Source organism: Bombus terrestris, chromosome 1 (genome assembly GCF_910591885.1).
Source record: "Bombus terrestris chromosome 1, iyBomTerr1.2, whole genome shotgun sequence".
Taxonomy (NCBI): Eukaryota; Metazoa; Arthropoda; class Insecta; order Hymenoptera; family Apidae; genus Bombus; species Bombus terrestris.
Window position 1 is genome coordinate 2,039,027 of NC_063269.1, and position 18,348 is coordinate 2,057,374.

General features: G+C 45.0%; 1 protein-coding gene across 1 annotated transcript in view; it reads right to left on the minus strand.

Moving 5' to 3' along the window:
• LOC100651512 (B-cell receptor CD22) overlaps positions 1-18,348 on the minus strand; it is a 310,916-nt gene that overhangs the window by 228,481 nt on the left and 64,087 nt on the right. The window contains exon 3 of the mRNA XM_003393124.3: positions 5,243-5,287. Coding sequence (XP_003393172.1) covers positions 5,243-5,287 — 45 coding nt within the window. The remainder of the gene's footprint in view (positions 1-5,242; positions 5,288-18,348) is intronic.

An 18,348-nucleotide genomic window follows, 5' to 3' on the forward strand; every position in this document is an offset into this window, starting at 1 on the left:
TTCCCCTGTCGGTGTGTAAAAGGAGGACCACCTTGCGTCTATGAAATCAGCACAGCACCGTAATTATCTCGACTTCCGTGAACTCTGCAAACTTCGGTATTACGAGATTCAAATCGAATTGCAGAAACTCGACAGAATGTCGCTTCTCTGCATCTGCTACCGACAATGCTCGCCGCTCGAGCGCGAATCAACGTAAAACGGCAACGTCTCGCCAAGAAGCGAGTTCGCAACTTCCCGACCTCCTTACCGTATTTCATCGGATTCTTTCGTCGCGCGACACTCTCTGCCTTCTGTGTTGCTGGCATCGTGCTCGACGTTCCCGCGTCTCCCTCTCGTCGATATGATTTCGTAATCTGCGCCAAGTCGCCGGCGACAGCCGCGGAACGAAATACCGCGAGCCGGTCCGAAGTAAAACACGTCGAAACATTCGAACGCCAATAGCGAACTCTCGCTTTTTTCCTCGGATCTACGAGATTTATCGCGCGACAGCCGTTCTTGTTTACGAACGAACGGTCAAACGAAGAGCAAAAGCTTTTCCCTCCGAAACTGATACGAGAAGTCGAAGAGTAAAACGTTAATTGCGAATACGTATCAAGAGGTAATGGGTTCATGGCAACGCAGAATTTTTAATCTCTATCTCCCTTTTACAGAGACGATCGTAGAAAAAGGACGAGTCCCTACAGGCCAGCCCCACTAGCCATCGGCCTGTGCAACCGAATGGCTCGTGGATAGTTAAATTCGTTTTCATTTCGTTCCGTTTCGTCTCGTTTATTTTTCCCTCGATTTCACCGTGGCTGGTTTTTCGAGCTGACGTTAAAAGGAGCTGGCTAGGCGGCTGCTAGCCGATCGCACGTTTTATAGCATGCGTTTTAATGCGAATGCAATTTTACCGCGGTCTTTTAAGCAAGATCCGCGAATGCATCTACGATGGTACTGCGTTAACGGCGATTTGCCTTTTTAATTCCTTATAATAGCCTTGTATAATATTAGCACGGATTATAATATTCCGTGCGCTACTTCACGAAGGTACGCGTCTTATTTCTATCAAAATTTTATTCGGGCCCTGAATCTTATTATCTGTCGTGCCTTACACTCGATACAACGTTACAGCAGGGAATAGCTTGGAACATCAACTGACCCTACTAATTCTTGGAACTGACTATGTGAAATCTGGTGTTTCGTATTAGAAATAAAGAAATGCACCACTTATCCTCGACACAGAGAAACCTAGTCGATATCTTGCTCGATGATCGATAGAAAAACTGATCAAAGTCCTATCCCACGACCATTTGGCGAAGCGACGCTCCTACGAACCGCTGCGAAAGGCTAATGGCCTGTGCGATACCAAACTGCATTAGGGAAAAATATCGGTGCAATGGATCTGTTAGGGAAAAATCGGATGAAAAAGTTGCGGTCACGTCGCAAGTTGGGAATTAATGAATGACCGCGAACCGGTCGAACAAAGAGGCAAGCTATTACGCGGTTGTCGTAGAGCGGCGAAGACAGCCAGAGCGCACGGTCTCGCGCGTCGAATTAATTAAACTGAACGCATTGTCCCCGCAGGCCATTTACCCGGAATATCTATAAAGCAGCTTCGTGCCTCGAAGGGACTCATTACGAAAATTGATACAGATCTCCGGCAACCGACGCAACCGGTTCATCAAGAGAACTCTGATTAAACAGACGATTCCAACCAATAGGGAGAAGACGATAGAAGAGTACCAGGTAGACTAAAAACAAGCTGAAAGTGAGAAAGGGTGGTAACAAAGAGAGATAGAGGAGGGTTGCAATGGAGAAGGGAAAGAGAAACAAGCAGCCAGGCAGAAGGGAAATGATATTGGAAAGGGAATTCAGAACAGTACCAACGGTGATCCTCCACTTTTCGCAATTTCTGGCCAACCTGGCCGAAAAGGAGAGACACTTTACAACACCTTACCTACTCGATTCTGGTTCATAGCCGCGCACAGTAGTTACTAAACCGATGGAGTATAGGATAAAACGAAGCAGGGACCGGCGAACTAATCAGACTCGGCCAACCGTAGTCGTTTCCCCGGAGAAGCGGATGCTTCCTCTCGGCGGACAGGATAATTTAAACTTTCCTACACGATGCACCGCGTCCACGTATCTCGATCACTCGGCTAAACAGAATTAGATACGAGCATCAAATTCAAACGTTAACCATCTCGCCGTCTTGTCTCGCCACAGTATGCGCATCCTCTCCTCTCTGCCGTCTGATCCTCGATGGATCGTTTTGTCTGCGTCCTGCAAACGGAGTTTCCAACGACACTCGCTCTCCGTTACGTTTATGCTCGCGTGAAATTCGCATAACTCCTGCATATGTTTCCAAGATAAAAGCTCTCGTCGTCGACGTCTGAAATACGACGATGAAAAAGCCACCGATGGAACTGTCCCGTACGTGCGCGGACACAATTTAAACTTTCCTTTCCAGCACGAATATCATTCGAGGGTTAATTACCGGTTGGATATGGCGAGCTGATCAGCTTGGTTCCGTGTCGTGCGTTCCTATATAGACCCGGGATTGCATTCCCGGAATCTGTTTCCAACTCGAATCAATGTTTCTTAAGCTACGAATAATCGTAGTAAGTAGTACGCGTCGGGTCTCGTTTCACGTACGGAGTACGAAAGAATTTGCGCGTGTGTTAAATCTCCTTTGGTGACAAAGGAAGAGAAGAACTACGCGGTATCGATAAATAAACGCAAACTGATTCGTACGACAGATCGTAGTCTAACATTTTACCCGGTTTTGCCGTGAGCTACAAATTCGGATAAAACATATGTAGCTACAACGTTCTATATCCTTACCCGCTCTCGTCCTTTCTCGTTTCGAATTCCGCCATAGCCCGCGTTTTTTCTCGTTCGATTTCCACCGCATTGCTTCTGTTTTCCACCGATCCACCACCACCGTTCCTTCAGTTTTTCCCCAAATATTTTTCATACTCCGGTCCACCGCGTTCATATCGGCCACCGATATAGGTAAAACCACGCGGTCAAACCGCGATTATATCGACCGTAAACGCAAAAAAAAAAAAAAAGGAAGAAACGCCGACCCAGAATCCGGACCGAAACGCGTATATATAAATCGCGATCGAATATCGATCGCCGAGGTATGTGGTACGTACACGTATACCTGTGGAGAGCAGGAGTCGGATGGGCACACGCGATTCGCTGTACGGCGGGACGTGGATTTTCATCGGAGCCGGACTGCAAAGCTCTCCATCGACGGATCCGATCGAACTTTCGTTCCGTCTTGCCGTTAAACCTCTTCCATCGAACTCTGTCGGTTCGTTTAACGTATAAACCTTTCCTTCCAACCCACCCTCCACTTAGAAGACACCGAATGTTCAATTAAGGCGATCCCTTTCGAACGAGCCGGATTCAAGAGGATCGGAATCAACGTTAAAACTCGACGTCCAAAAGGTTTGGCGAAGCGCACGCGCGTCCTTTAGGGTGCTCGCGTGAAACAGAGAAGTGAAAAATTCACAGATGACACGAAAACCGAGGCAATTTAACTTTCACGACGAAGTCGAAAGTGTGGTGCGCGCGTGCTCGAGCCCCGGCGAAGCTTTTGACGAAAGCCACCGGGTATCGGCGGTCAGGGGAAAAGGACTTTACCGGAACTGTTCCTAACGGAATACATTACTTCTTAATCCGTTTCTGGCGAAAATGTGCCCAGGGAAAACGAAGCAGAACGTTTGATGGCGCGACCGGTTTTAACGGTGATCAAAAAATAGTTCAATTTCTACGGTAAAATATATTTTCAACGTCCTCCTCCGAGGGCTTCGATACGAAACATTGGAGAGGATCTTTTTTTCCAGCCGGGCTGATTATTCATTTTTCCACTTTCGCCGAAAGCTTGCGAGAAAGTTGGTTCGTTGAAACGCGTAATACTCGTCAACTATCGATTAAAGTTGCTTTGATTAACCAAATATCGCGCGATTGGAAAATCGTTTTGTAATATTCTCGGTACAAAGCGAGCAAGTTGTTCGATTTTCAAACATTCTTCTCTCTTTTTTCGCTTTTTCTTTTTTCCTTTTTTCGTTTCGTTGGAACCAGCAATAAAACCGAATCCGCGTAACGTGGTTAACGTCAAAAACTACACTACATTGTACGCGACCTACATTGTATACGTAACTATGGCCCGGAAAGGACATAACGCTGGAACCCCTCGTAACATGTGTGCGCATACGACAGGAAACTTCCCGCGCGACAATACGTATAAAAAATCATCGTCTCGTCTTCCTTTCATTTTCATCTTCCGGATACATGGCTGCGATAGACCGGGACGATATCTGGAATTTGTGCGAGAATTTCTCTGGCGTCCGTGAAGCACGTGGATCTACGATAGTACGCGACGACGTTACGTCGCTGGAATCGAGGCTGGCACGGTAGCACGAGGAAATGAGAATTTTCGAATTTAGGAAATCGTAAACCACGGAAATTTCGTTATCCAGCTGCAACAGAGTGCGCGTATCACCCGGGTTAAAAGTATCGGCGCGGGGTGAAGTGAAACGAGTCAACGATTTACGAGGCTGACAGTCGTGCTTTAACATCTTTATTTCGCTGCCACTCTCGCCGAAAAATTTATCGCCGGTCCGTTCATCTTTCCGTGGCCCGCGCAATTACAAAATAGCCTCGTTAATCGAGAGGCTTACGTCAATTACGCTAATGAGCGCCGCGAAGCGAGCGCGAACGACCAAGTTGCTATTACTCGAAAAATTAACGCTCGAACCGGTCCGCTATGGATCCGTTTAAAGGTACGCTTCGTTCAAATTTTCCGTTTCGAATTTAATTCCGATCACTCGTTTACGGCCAATCGAATTATTCAGCCGCCTGGCCTCCTTTGCCATCCGATCTTCCCTAAATCAGCGTATCAAATTGCCACGTTTTTACGAATATCTTTTGCGAAACGAAAGGATGATGCAGTAAAACAGCGTAAGTACAACGTGGGACATACGTTCTACCGCATCCTAGAAACCTGAGTTACGCAAACCACATGGATTGTACCGGTTCAGCTGTAAATCTTTACATATTTTATAACTGTTAGTTTTCCTGTACGTGTGTAAGCAAGAAATACGTGTATTGCACCCGGAAAAAAGAAGAAGAAAAGAATGTTTCAACCGTGTCCTATCGCGTTATAAAAGACCGTCTTATAGGAAAGTCCACGGTACCAACGAACATGGACGGAGTTGTCAACGACTCGTAAACGACTAAATAAACTCACCACCGCTCCTCGGTGTGTCAGTGGGTCCAGACCGTTGTCGCAATCCTGAAACAAAGAACAACATTGCCTCGTTACTTTACGGACAGTGTATTGTGTATAGATAACACTGTGAAAATAAATCGTTCTCTCGAAAACGGATTCCGTTGGAAACGAAAATCCAGCGAGATCTTTCGAAGTCTATGGCCGAGGTCTTTTCTCTGCCCCCCCCCCCCTTGTAACGTAATAGCTAGATTAATTTTCAGAAATATTCGAAAATTACCGCGAAACTTGGCCGACCGTGGCAACCGCTCGAGCGAAACGCACCCAATGGATGCTCGCTCGTAAGCTGATGCGCTCCCGCATTTTAATGAGTCTCATTTTTTTAATAATTAACACCGGTTCCGGCTGGAACCGGATCGCCTTCCTACATCCTCCTGGCTACAACGAAAATTCCCTGCAATTCGTCGGCAAGGTGAAACAACGGAGCAACGATGAATCTTGAGATTCTCTTACGCGAGTTCTTGCCGAGAAAAAGGACGAAAATAGTAACGAACAACTGCAGAAGGAATATTAGCGGATTTATGACACAGAAGATGGTCTACCGCTCGCGTTTGCTTGAGTTTATGACACGGTCGCGAATCTTCCGTTAGTTTCGAGCCGAGGAATTTTCGTTTTGACAGCTGACAGCCGGTGAAAAGAAGGATGGTGTTCGAAGGGGAAGCAGAAAGCGAGGCGCGTTGGTTTCATTCCGGGCCGCTATACGTGATGGACGTTTTCGAATATTAGGCTCAGTCGGAAGGAACTCGTCGATGATACATTCATCGATGATATATTAATCGAATGTAGCAGTTATCTGGCAAACGAGAAATTAAGCGTAACGGTTTCGTTCCCATTAAGATTTAATTGACGTCTTCTAAGATCGATACATTTTCGTTTATTAATATCTTTTTATTTAGGTGAATCGGTTAATATCAATGAGCGATTATATTAGACAACTGTCGACGTATTTTGAGATTAATCGAATTTTGAGATCGATCGAAAAAACGTAAAAATTGTCAGCAACGGTGTTAAAATAATTAGAGAAGCGCAAGTTGCGTGTCGATAGAAATTGAAGCGTTAATTCTGTGTCATCGACAACGAAGAAATACGAGAGGAACTAATACGAAACTATTACATATTTTAACGAGATCCGAAACCCGTCAAACGCACGATATCTCTGGCGTAACAAGCGAAATTCACGTGGCAAACTCTGGCCGAAGAAAACCGTAAAGAATCGGCGTTGGAAGGGGTGAGTGGAGGGCGCGCGAGGTGTTCCAGCTGACTTTTCTCACTCGAATCTTCGGTGTTTCTCGTTCGTCGAACATAAACGGCAAAGTTAACGTACTTACAGCTCCCTATCGGAGCCAGATCCCCATCGTGTGCGCCGGTTTTATATCTCCTTCCTTTGCCACCCTCTCCAACGCTCCACCCAGTCCTCCACGACCTTCGCCGCCGCCTGTATAAGCGCGAACCCCCGCCCCCGTAACTTTCGCATTCAAACTTTATCTACGGTACTTTTTGAGCGCAACGTCAACTCTACATCCCGCATGCCAGTCCTCTCAAACTCGCTGAATTACAAATCGAACGTGGCACCCTGTGTACGAAGAAGGAAAAAGGGGGAATAAAAGCGTCGCGAGCAACGGCGGAACGAAAGAAAACTGAGAGATGGAAGGAAAGATGGAAGGAAAGAAAAAGGAGAAGCTAGAGAAGAGGAGGACGAAGTAGAGGAATAGAAGCTCGGTTTGGGGATCGAGAAGGAGGCAGAAACGAGGGTATTTCAATCTCGTTCGTTGCCTCTACGCCACTCCGACGCATCGAGTTCGAAAACTTTCGCTTCTCGGCTCGTCCAGCTGACTGAGTTTTTCGAAGTGGTAAAGAAACCGGATCCTGGTTCAGAGATCGTGCACATTCTCACTGCTCACCTACACGCCACGCCCCCCTTCCCGTATCTTCCTTCCTCTTTTGCACGGTTGGTCTGGAAAAAGCGGGAATGGCCTTCCGCTCGGCAGTTTGTTTAACGAAGCGACCCGGTAACGGTGGATATTCTTTTTGCCAGCAGATAGGAGAGGGAAACTTTACTCGCTCTTAATTCTGTTTACAGTAGCGACGAAAGCTCGTCAGAAGTTTAGAGAGCGGGATAGATTAACGAGCGTGGTCATAAATCCTCGAATTCCGGGGTCGAAAGGCAGCCAGAGCTGCGTCCACCACGCTGAAAATAACCGTTTACTTTGCCCGTTATCTCGATCGTAGAATGGAACTCTCACTTGCTGTAATTGCATTCCAACCATTGGTCATTGTCGTCCTGATAAACCTTACCCTCTTTCCACTGTTCCTTAGATCATAGAGCTAAAAACCGAGCAACGACCGTTCGTAATGGTATAAATTGTCGCGTCTCGAATTTTCTTAATGTTGTTGTGGTCACCACTTCTAGGAAAACTCCACATCTGATCTTTTTAGTTTTCTCAAGCGCCGAAGCCATCGACAGCATATAGACAAAAGAATAGCAGCAAGGCAGACCATAAACAGTAGACAGGCGACGTTGGCTTCGGGGTTTTCAGTTATGAGGTAACACTGCTAGCGTGCGGATCTGGACCAGCTCAAATTCTATTCCTACTTATTATTACACTTCACTATTAAATCAAATATATATATTTCGTACCTTACACTTTATCCGCGCGTTTTTCTCTCTTTATACACCGAATAACCTCAACACTTAAATCTTGGAAATTGGTCATCGCAGAACCTCGCAAACCAAGCACTCTACGCTCAGTTCGTTTCCATCGTCTTCCTCCTTTCTCTTCGTTTTGCTTCCATACGTCATCCACGCCATTTCCATTTTCATCTTCTTCCACTACAAATTAGTGGTTTCATCCTCCGATCGATCGCTTTCTACGTAGCATGGATTAAATTTGTCTAAATTTAAATTCGCCAATGGCCGTTCGTCGCGATGACGAGCGGACGGTAATGGATACGTCGTGGGGTTATTTTTATATAATAAAGCAGTGTCTTTACGCGGCACCCTTAACGGCGTTCCTCGGCGAACGATTTGGCAGAACGGTCCCCGAAAAGTCATAAAAGTCAACGAGGACGAGAACGATTCGGTGGCAGAACTGGCGCGAAAAAACGAGTGAACCTCGTCATCGAGGCCATATATGGCGGCAGCCAATGGTTGGTCGTTCGTATAGGTGAACGCAACTCGGTTGGCGGGTTCTTACATCCGAACGACAATATGTATCGCACGTATGTGTGGGTCGGGTTGTAAGTTTAACAGAGGAGGGTACCGGCAAACGAGAAAGATAAGAGGAACGTGGGTAGACTCGCTACTTCTCGCTGCCGATAAGAGATCACACCTAACTTAACCTAGTCTTCGACCTAGGACGAACGACCGGCAGCAACCCTTACCAACGACCTACCATTCGGTTGAACTGGTTACGCTCCTAATATCTTTCTACTTTTTGTTAAACAATAGAACTATCACGCCAGTCAAATTGACTGGTTTTACAATTTTATTTTAAAATTCTTACTTCGTGTTATATTTTTCCCCCGATGATGTAATGACTTTCGCAATGATAACTGAAAGAATAATATAATGAGTTTTATTTTGTTCTTTATGTATTCAAACTGAAAATAATTTCGTATGAAAGCTACTTATGACAATACCAATCGAAATGACTGGTACTTGTCAAAGTGTGAAAGGATGCTGCAATCTGTTTATGGAACCACAATTAACCAGTTTCTTCGTTTTGTACAACTTGCAACGCGTTTTGAAAATTTTTACTGCCTATCATTCGATATGATGATATCAGCTATCGATTGCTAGATGCTAACACTAGCTAACACTAGCAATACCACACCAGTCAAAATGATTGGTTCTATAATTTTATAAATATGTCAATCCTCGTTTAGGGATGATGGTCTCAGATGGATTAATAATGCCAAAAATGTACTACGTAACATGGAATTCCTTCTGTAAGAAAATAATAAATCAATAAATTTAAAAATATTCTATTATTGCGTATTTTTTAAAGACCAATCATTTTGGCTGGTTTTGTTAGAAATAGCTTCGTGTTAACCATCGGTAGCTCTAGCGTTAAATAATGGAAAAGCGTTCTTCGATTATCGTATTGCTAGTTTTTTATCGCGCCAAAAATACTATAGTGCCATATATCGATCGGATCGAAAATCGAAACGGATTTTGCGAATCTTAACGCGCTAACGGAAGACGCTACGTAATTTTTATAAAGCCGAGAACAAAGATAGGTAAGTATCGGATTAAATTACGGTGTTTAAAATATTTCTTATATTTTCCCGTTGTGCGTGTTTGCTTCCTATTATCGATTTTTAGAGGATCGATAACGCTAAGAGGCAGGAACGCGTGATTTACGTAAACGATCCACTAATTGCCCGGAGCACCATGTGAATAATCTGATGATCAGTGGCAAACAAATTGCAGGCGAACACGCGCTACTTAATCCGCCGTATTCCATGATTTTCCAAGAGATCTGCTACGTAAAGAAACAACCCCGTTTGCTTCACAACGAAAAGTGAAAACTTTTCGACGCAACGTCGAACCGCTTCGAAATGATAAAACGCGTTATACGAAAAAGTAGAAGAAGAAAAGAAGTAAGAGAAAAAGGAACGGGAGATCTAATTTGGCGAATGGAATAGGACAATAGGCGATGCGTCGAAACAGCCGTCGCCATTTAGGTATATTTCGCTGTAATTACTGGTTAATTCGTTTCACGACAAATTTGCTTAACCGCGATCGGCCGCGAATTCACGAATTGCGAAGCAAGAGAAAGAGAAAGAGTGTGAGAGAGAGAGAGAGAGAGAGAGAAAGGGTGTATAATGGGGAGGTAGAGAGGTAGTTCGGATCGAATGTAATTTACAAAGCGAACGAATTCCTGGCTGTTCCGCGGCGAGTGAATCGTGAAAACACTCTCGGAACCATTTTTATTGAAATATATTTAAAGCATGCGCGGAAAAAAGGTACGACTCCCCTTTTGAAACTGTAGTTACAGAATCAACGACAGAGGGCGCGGGAAGAGGAGAACGAATGGAAAAGCAAGAAAAAAGAGAAACAAAAAAAAAAGGTTGAAAAAAAAAAACTAGAACGATCGCTGCAAGCTGTTGGCACAGGCCCCATGCACACTGCAACGTGCCCGTATGTGTGTATAGATTATCTAAATGGATCGTTCCTATGTGCCGGTACACGGCCGCGCATCCTACCCTGGTTCTTTTAGCTCGTTGCTTTTAATGACGACGTTACGAGTGGCTTCGATGCTCGCCATTATTCGAATAATTTACGGCAAATGTTTATCTAAGATAATTGTCCGAGCAAAGTCTCTTCGATAGTACACAGGTAGGTATCCAGGTAACAGGCTTGTTCGTTTACATAATAAATTATTTATCGTAAACGAGGATGTAACTGGGCATCGATGTTTGCTGAAAGCCAGCCGATCGAGCGACCTTTTCGATCAAACTATACGTTTGGGTTAAAAATGATTCGCTACGTGTAACAATCTGCTTTACATAGTTACACGTTTCGTTAGCCGTGACGTAATTGGGGGAAAAATATCTCTGACGATTCGTTGGAACAACCGATAACGTTTCAACGACTTTTCTGGTTTCTGTACGTGCTGCAACATTTGGACGCAACGAAAAGCGAAACAATTCTTTTTAAAAAAATGAAACCATCGAACGCACGGAAGCAATGTATCGGTAGCGGTACCGCCACTGGCTACCTAAATAAAATTGCGCAAAACTGTTACGAGCCTTTCAAATTTGCCCGCGGCATCTGAAATTCGATGGTGTCTTTGGCATTTGTCAACGCAAGGGGAAGAAAACCGATCTGCTTGGGACTTTGCATTGGTTTACAACGAAACGCCCGATGAACGAGATCGAATCGGGTATATAGCGTATCAAAGGAAACGCGATCGAAAAACGAAGACCGAAAGAGAATTAATATCTGGTTGCGTTTGCCGTTCGATCCTGACTCGGAGACAATGCGCACGTGGGGAACGAACCTACAGGATTATTTATCTTGAACCAGGGAAATTTCTATGTGCAACGTCAAACGCACTCGCAAACGCTGACCCGTTTACATTGTCGTAAAATCAATTCCCCGCTCGGCGCACGTAATAACATTATACCAACCACTACTGAGTTGATCTTTTATTAAAATATCGTCGAAATGGCAGGGTCGAGTAAATAGACGAGGATTATTAAAGCACGTTTGGTCTGGCAAGTCAGTTAATAGCACGCGATTGTGAAATCCATCGGCGAACTCGAACTCGACCGGTTCGTAATATCGATGATAAGATAACCGACGCTATCTGGCGTTTCAATTTTCTAATTCTCTGAAACGGCGATTGAAAGTTCCCTGCGAAAGCAAAGCTATTCGTCACCGCGTATCTACCATTATCACGAACCCTTCGATGGACTCTTGGATATCCACGACCAATTTATCACTATATCGCTATCACGGTATCGGCAACGGTAAGAAGTTGAATCTATCGCCAAGAAGGCGATTCTCTGTCAGCTTGCAGCGAGCGATGTTTCCAGATGCAATAACGAAAACAGCTAGACGCAACTGGAATCTAAGAAGATCAATGCCGCCCATCGGTTTTACACGTTGTCGCTACGAAATATAAAAGTCAAGGTTCGCTTAAACTTGCATCGCGTCTGCGATGAATCAGTCCTTTGCCATAAATAAAGAGCGATAACTTCTACCGCGTAGAAAGCTTATGTAACCATCGTACAACCTTCGTGCTCCACGACGAGACATCTTATCGAGACATTCTCGTATCCTGATAGTCCTTGTTACGAACTACTCGTTTCCTTTTTCTTCGTATGAAAACCAATATCGTTTTGCACGGTGTTCTCTGCCATACTCCTTCCGCGTGATCTCGATAACAATAACGATAAAATTCCTCTACACGATCCGCATTAACTCATCCATCTTGTTACGCATCGAACGATTGCAACGAAAACTTTTTAATCCATCGTGTCAATGAAAAGTCAAACGATCCACGCGACAAAGAGTTCATAGGACCATCGCACCTGTACGCTTCTTCGCATTTTCACCTGATTTAACAGAAACGATTCTCTAAATCGCTGCTGCGTCGAGCGACGGTGTAACTCGCGCTGCTATAAAGTTACTGTTGAGTATTTTTTAACATATCGGCCGAGCGTCACGCGTTCGCCCAACGAAACGGACAAAGCAGACGTGTTTTACGTAGCCGCGCGGAAAGTAACGATCGTCCGTCGCTGTATTCAGCAATTTCGCGTACGTTCCGCGCGACCCAGCACCACTAGCCGCGTGTATACGCTGGCTCGCGCGCAACAGCAAGGTGCCAGCTCGGTGTATCGCTGAAAATACGAAAATTCATTGGAAATTCCCGTGACGCGTTGCAGCATGCGGGATGTTTTCGAGCGTGACGATAGCTCGGGCAGAATCGACTTGGCCAGGAGCGCAACACGCGCGACAGCCGACGCGGGGAATTAACTAAAGCGCGGGATGGAACAAAATGATCGTCATCAGGGTGGATGGAATAAAAAGAGAGAAAGAGAGATAGAATGAGAACGGCGAGTGAAAATGAGAGGGAGAGAGAGAGAGGAACGGGTGGAACGATTTCGCGAGGCGAAAAACTTGGCCACCTGCGAAAACGAAGATGCTTACGGTTAAAGGAACGACCGGCCGTTTCAGCTAATCGCGTCGAGGCGATACCAATACGTTTCCCCTGAAAACTTCTTATCGCCGCGAACGATGTTTCCTTCTACCGTTTCCATATATCTTACGTAGACGAAATGTACTCGTCGACACACTGCGCAGGATAAAGCAGGATAAAGGTTAATGCAGACTGTAGCCCGGTGTGTACGATTTACCTCGTTGTTAAAAACAAAAAGAAGTACAAAGGAGAGAGAAGAGGAAAGAGACAAATGGAAGGAGAAAGAAAATAGCGAGTGAAAAAGAGCGAGGAATCGAAAGGAAAGGAAGAAAGATGGTGATCCGAGAAAAAACAGTGTAAAGGAAGAAGGGGGGAAGATAAGGGAAAAAGAGGAAAAGAAAAGTAAAGGGAAGGTGAGAGAAGAATGCGAAGACAGAGAGAGGAAAGAACGAGAAAGGAGAAAGGAACGGAGCAAGGGAAAGCAAAAAATAGGATGTCGTTGGAAATAATCTTTTTCAAGATTCGTCGATGGAAAATTAACGAAATGGTTTTCGGATCAAATTCGAACGCTCGATCCGAAGAAACGAACGAGCACATTGCGAGCGGATCGTACTAAAAATTAAATCGACGCTTAAAACAAAGCACGGCCGCGGATATCGCTGCTAATGAATATGCAAGAGGGCACGGGCTTTTCATAAGCATTCCAGGACCCGGGGATTTCAAACGGTACTGTCCGGTCGGCGCGCGCCTTGCACGCGATAGTAAATCGTTAAACTAAAATTTAATCTCCCGATACACGTGTGCTCCGTCCTCCGTGCGGACAGTATGCGGCAAATCTCAGTGAAACAGCCGTCGTGTACGTCGTCTAAAGAAAAATTTATAGCTCCAGCTGCGACGCTTTCTGTTCACGGGATTTAATCGCGAATTCCTGATGACCGATCCGTCCGAATAGACGACGATTAATCGCGCCATCCTGACATCGTTTACGGAAATTACTCGATTTCAATTCGACGGCTAATTGCAAAATTACCATCCGCTTGTAAACCTAAAATGTATAAATCCATCGGATAAAACTGGTACGAACTGTTGGAAATTTTCGTTGTAATTTCTTGAAAACAGCAACGCCAGTGAATAAAAAGAAACGAAACGCTTTATAAATACAGTGGTATGTACGGTACGAGCCATTGAAAAGCTACATCGATCGATACTTACGTGGTAACGAAACTGAGAAATTGGCAAAAATTGCAGTTGATCGGTTTGCCCTCTAAAAGGCTCATATACTCGTGCATATAAAACACTCGATATTTATTTAACTTTAGAAAGTGATTACGAAGAAATTATAACTTTCACGTGTTTTCTATAACGTAGTTCGATTGGGTTCGAACGATTGTCTTTGTTTTTAATAGTTTGCAAGACAAATATTCCAAGTTCCATCGTATATCAACGAATCTTCCCGATGATCATTTTCCGGTAACGTTTTCTCGATCTCGACGAAACGTGTCGTTCGTCATGGACAAAAACTGGAACGATCCGGTGCTGGCCGTGTTGGAGGCGAAAGGAAGGCGAAAGGAAGGGAAAAATCGCGGAGCTCGGAGCCGTGTCGACAACTGCGTTACGCGATCAATCGGAAAAACAGCGGGACGAAAGAGTTGGCCAGAGAGAAGCGGACCGACTTAGTCGGCTACGTTGGCTGGCACGGGAATTTTTTTCTCCTCGACACCGTTCACATCGACGACGCGTCGTCGGTTACGATTCCGCGACGAGTCTACTCACGGGGCGAATGTCAAATCGTTACGCGAAACTTTGCCATTGCAACAGGATTACCTCTAGCCCCTGTTCCTAGCCGGGCAAGTCGAAAGCTGTGTTAGACGAACGGAATATAAATGAGCGTAACCCGAAGACGAACTGGATCGATCGCGTGCACGTGATAAGGCGGGGCGAAGACGCAACGAGACAGCTTCCTTCGAGGTTCTTCAAGCCCGAGAACACGTGCAGAACATTTCAAGCGGCGATTTTGATATCGAGGATCTGCCGCAAAATTCGATACGAGTCCACTATCCTTCCTCTCGACTCTGTATACCTGTGCATCTGTGTGTATATCTGTACACGTATACGTTTGTACGTACGTATACACGAACGTAGACGCGAAACGAACATGCCGGTGTACACGAGATCGAACCGTGACATTATCGAGGACATCGGGGATTCTTTTTACAATCCTGCCTGCTTCCGACCATCAATTTTTGATCGACGGTGTATTCATCAAGGATGGCTTCGATAGGACGCGAAATCTGCAGAGAATAAAGATTTTCTGCGCTCGATGCAACTTTTGAGAGCACGTAGAAGACAGAGGGAAAGGGGTGGGGATAGAAAGTGGGCGGGAAGGGGTAACCAGAAAGATCGAAGAGGGATTAATATCACGCATCGTTTAGATCGTATTTTCTGAGAATAAGTGGAACGTACGGGCCGTGTCCGTTTCGTTTGACCTATCTTCCAACCTGCAGTTCTTCGTTCGCTACGTTCGTTCCATTGCCCGTTTGGCCGCACATCCGCGTACAACAGCCCACCCCAAAGCTGCGAACAAAGCAACGCCGCAATATCGTACGTGATTTAAGAAAAGTTTTCTTCGAAATTGTTTTTGTCATAACCTTTTGGAGTGGTTCCAGCGGAGCGCGGTGCCTAAGATAAGAATTTTCCTCGCAGTTGCTCGCTGTCACGGCGGCCAATATCCAGAATAGAGGGCAAAGACAAAGAACGAAATCGAAGCAGCCGATAGCAAAGCAGGCGAAGGAGACAAAGAAGGTGATTAAAGGCATTCGACGTACATTCGTGTACTCGTTTCAACGTTCTTCTTCTTCGAGTAACGAACGACTTAGTCCGACTTAGATTCGAAACAACGAACGATCCCTCGTTTCGCGTCTCTCCCTTTAGTAGCCTGGTCGCGTTAACATACCGCGTGACAACTCCATGTTTTTCAATTAAGGAGAGAAAAAGAATTTAGCTTTGGCGACAGCGGAACGGTCCAGGAACGCTGTACGAGTTTTAATTGGAAAAATAAAGAACAGTCTCGCCTCGGATCCATTTATTTACAAATTCTCGCTGCTAGGAAGTTTTAAGCTTTCGAGCCGGTCACAGCCATTATCGTCGCGACGCGATAAGGGAGAAAAATTAATTTCAAAGTACGTGGAGAAGCACATTCTCGTAGAGTAGACGTCTAAATGTTTAAGAGGGGACCCGTCAACGTTGTAGAAGTCATTGAGACAGCACCGTTGAAGGGTATGCCGTTAATTAATGATTCGAATCTCATTTATCATTACGGTCAGGTCGCTGGAACGAGCAACTGTCTGGCATTACAGCGTTCTTCTGCACCCTACTTCCTATACTTTCGTCTTCTTCCTTCTCCTCAGAAAACTATACACCAGATACACCGGAGCCTCCGTTCGCTGCTACTGCTTTTCTTCCGCACCATCTTTCCTTCCTCTCACCTTTCTTTAATTAAATAACTTCAAGACACTATCCGTTACTTCATCTACCCACTCGACCGTTCGTCCGCCAGCAGTCTACTTTTCAGGTCTGAACACGGGATGCCCATTAAGGTGAATTCAGGGAATTCGATATTCCCGATATCCGGTTGCTTATCCCCCTAAACCGCCGTTTCCTCCTGTTTCTCGGATTTTCGCGAGAAACAGCTTCCCGTTTCTACTTTCTTGTAGGAAAAAAGGAACAGAATCTGAAGACGGCTACGCGTTCATCCTCCGCGTCGAATTTCTTTTTTTCTTCTTTTAGCGAAAACGATTGTTCGCTCGTCCCTTCGTTCGTTCGCGCCAAACCAACAAAAACGTTGGCTCGTTTGCTACAAAAATTCGGTCCGAACGATCTGTTGGCAAACTCATCTGCAACGATCGAAGAAGCATTTTTGCACCGCTTATAGAGCATTCGGATGTTCGGTTGGACGAACAATCGTTAAACAGCGGAAGAATATTTTCTATACTTTAATTTTAACTGGAAGCGGAAGAAGTAGGAAGATTGGCTGGCTCGCTTCGTCTAAGCGCACCCCTATTTCCTTCGTTCGTTTATTCGTTCGTCTATTTGCTGGAGAGCAAATGATCCGATCGGCTACGATTGATTGATACGAGCTCGTTGATATTTCGACGCGATACATTTACGCGTATAGCGTGCCATGATAGGTTGATACATCGGTCGGTATGCATGGCACGGCACGGCAAATACAGCAGCGATGTTCGACGCGAATTCTCCGCGATTCCACACGGTTTTTCAACTTGTTATTTATTGCGACGCCAGTTGTTTTCCTTGCCTGGCTTCCTGGACTGTACGATGTCCTCGATATTCCGGAAAGGAGATTCGGAATCACGATGAAACGTGACGGATGATAGTGGAAGGAAGGAAGAAACGAAGGGAGAATCGAGACGAAGGGGAAGCCCATTGTCGGTATATCGCCGGAGCTGTCTTGTCAGCCCATCCATTATTCAAGTCGCGCGACTTACGGGTGCACCATACCATGCTATGCCACACACGAGTTCTCATTAATTCTTCTTTATATGTTTGCTTAATACCGGCAATCCTTCCACCGGATTGCACCTCGTTCAACTTGCGCGACACGTCATGCCAAAAAGCTCGAACGATCAACATCGTTGACCTCGATATCGATCTTTGGGAATCTTTTTTATAAATTGTAAATTGCCAAGAATTACGCTTTCAACGTACGATAAGTAGTTCTTGTTCGAAGTTTTTGCAATTTCAATTTCGCGTCGAAGAAAAACTAACGTCATACCGCGATAGACGCGTCGATTACACGCCGTCATCGGCAAAGAAGCCATTGAAGAGTGATACTCGTTAATCTGGCTTGTTAAAGCTTCTAAATTTTAATATTATCGTTTATCGTTAATACTTAATCGCTCAGAAATTAGGTGATCTAAAACGGAGTTGATGGGTTTAATTTCTGTGCGACTGGATGGAGTTGGACGCGTATTAAGCGATATCCAGACGCTTGGGCAAATGAAGAGCGGAACTATCCTCTAACTAGCTAGCAGGGCGCGGTCAGATCGACACACCTCGTTCTTTCAGCCTATTACGTCTCATTAAACGTGATAATTGTAACATACGATGTATCACCCAATTTTCCTCCGCTTGCAACAACACAAAGCTACAATTTAAAAAACTAATAACTATTACAAACGACGATAAGAGACAAAAACGCGATAAGCAATTTTAAAATTCAACGCTCATTTCCATATTACCGATATTATCTTCCCGTTTAGTCGTCTCTTGAAATAATGAAAATACAAACCGATACTTAAGAAGCATAAATGAGTGGACGCGTAATTTCGTGCCTTTATAAGAAGATCGAGATTAACTTGAACGAACAGACCATTAAAACGACCTAGATCGATAGTCTAT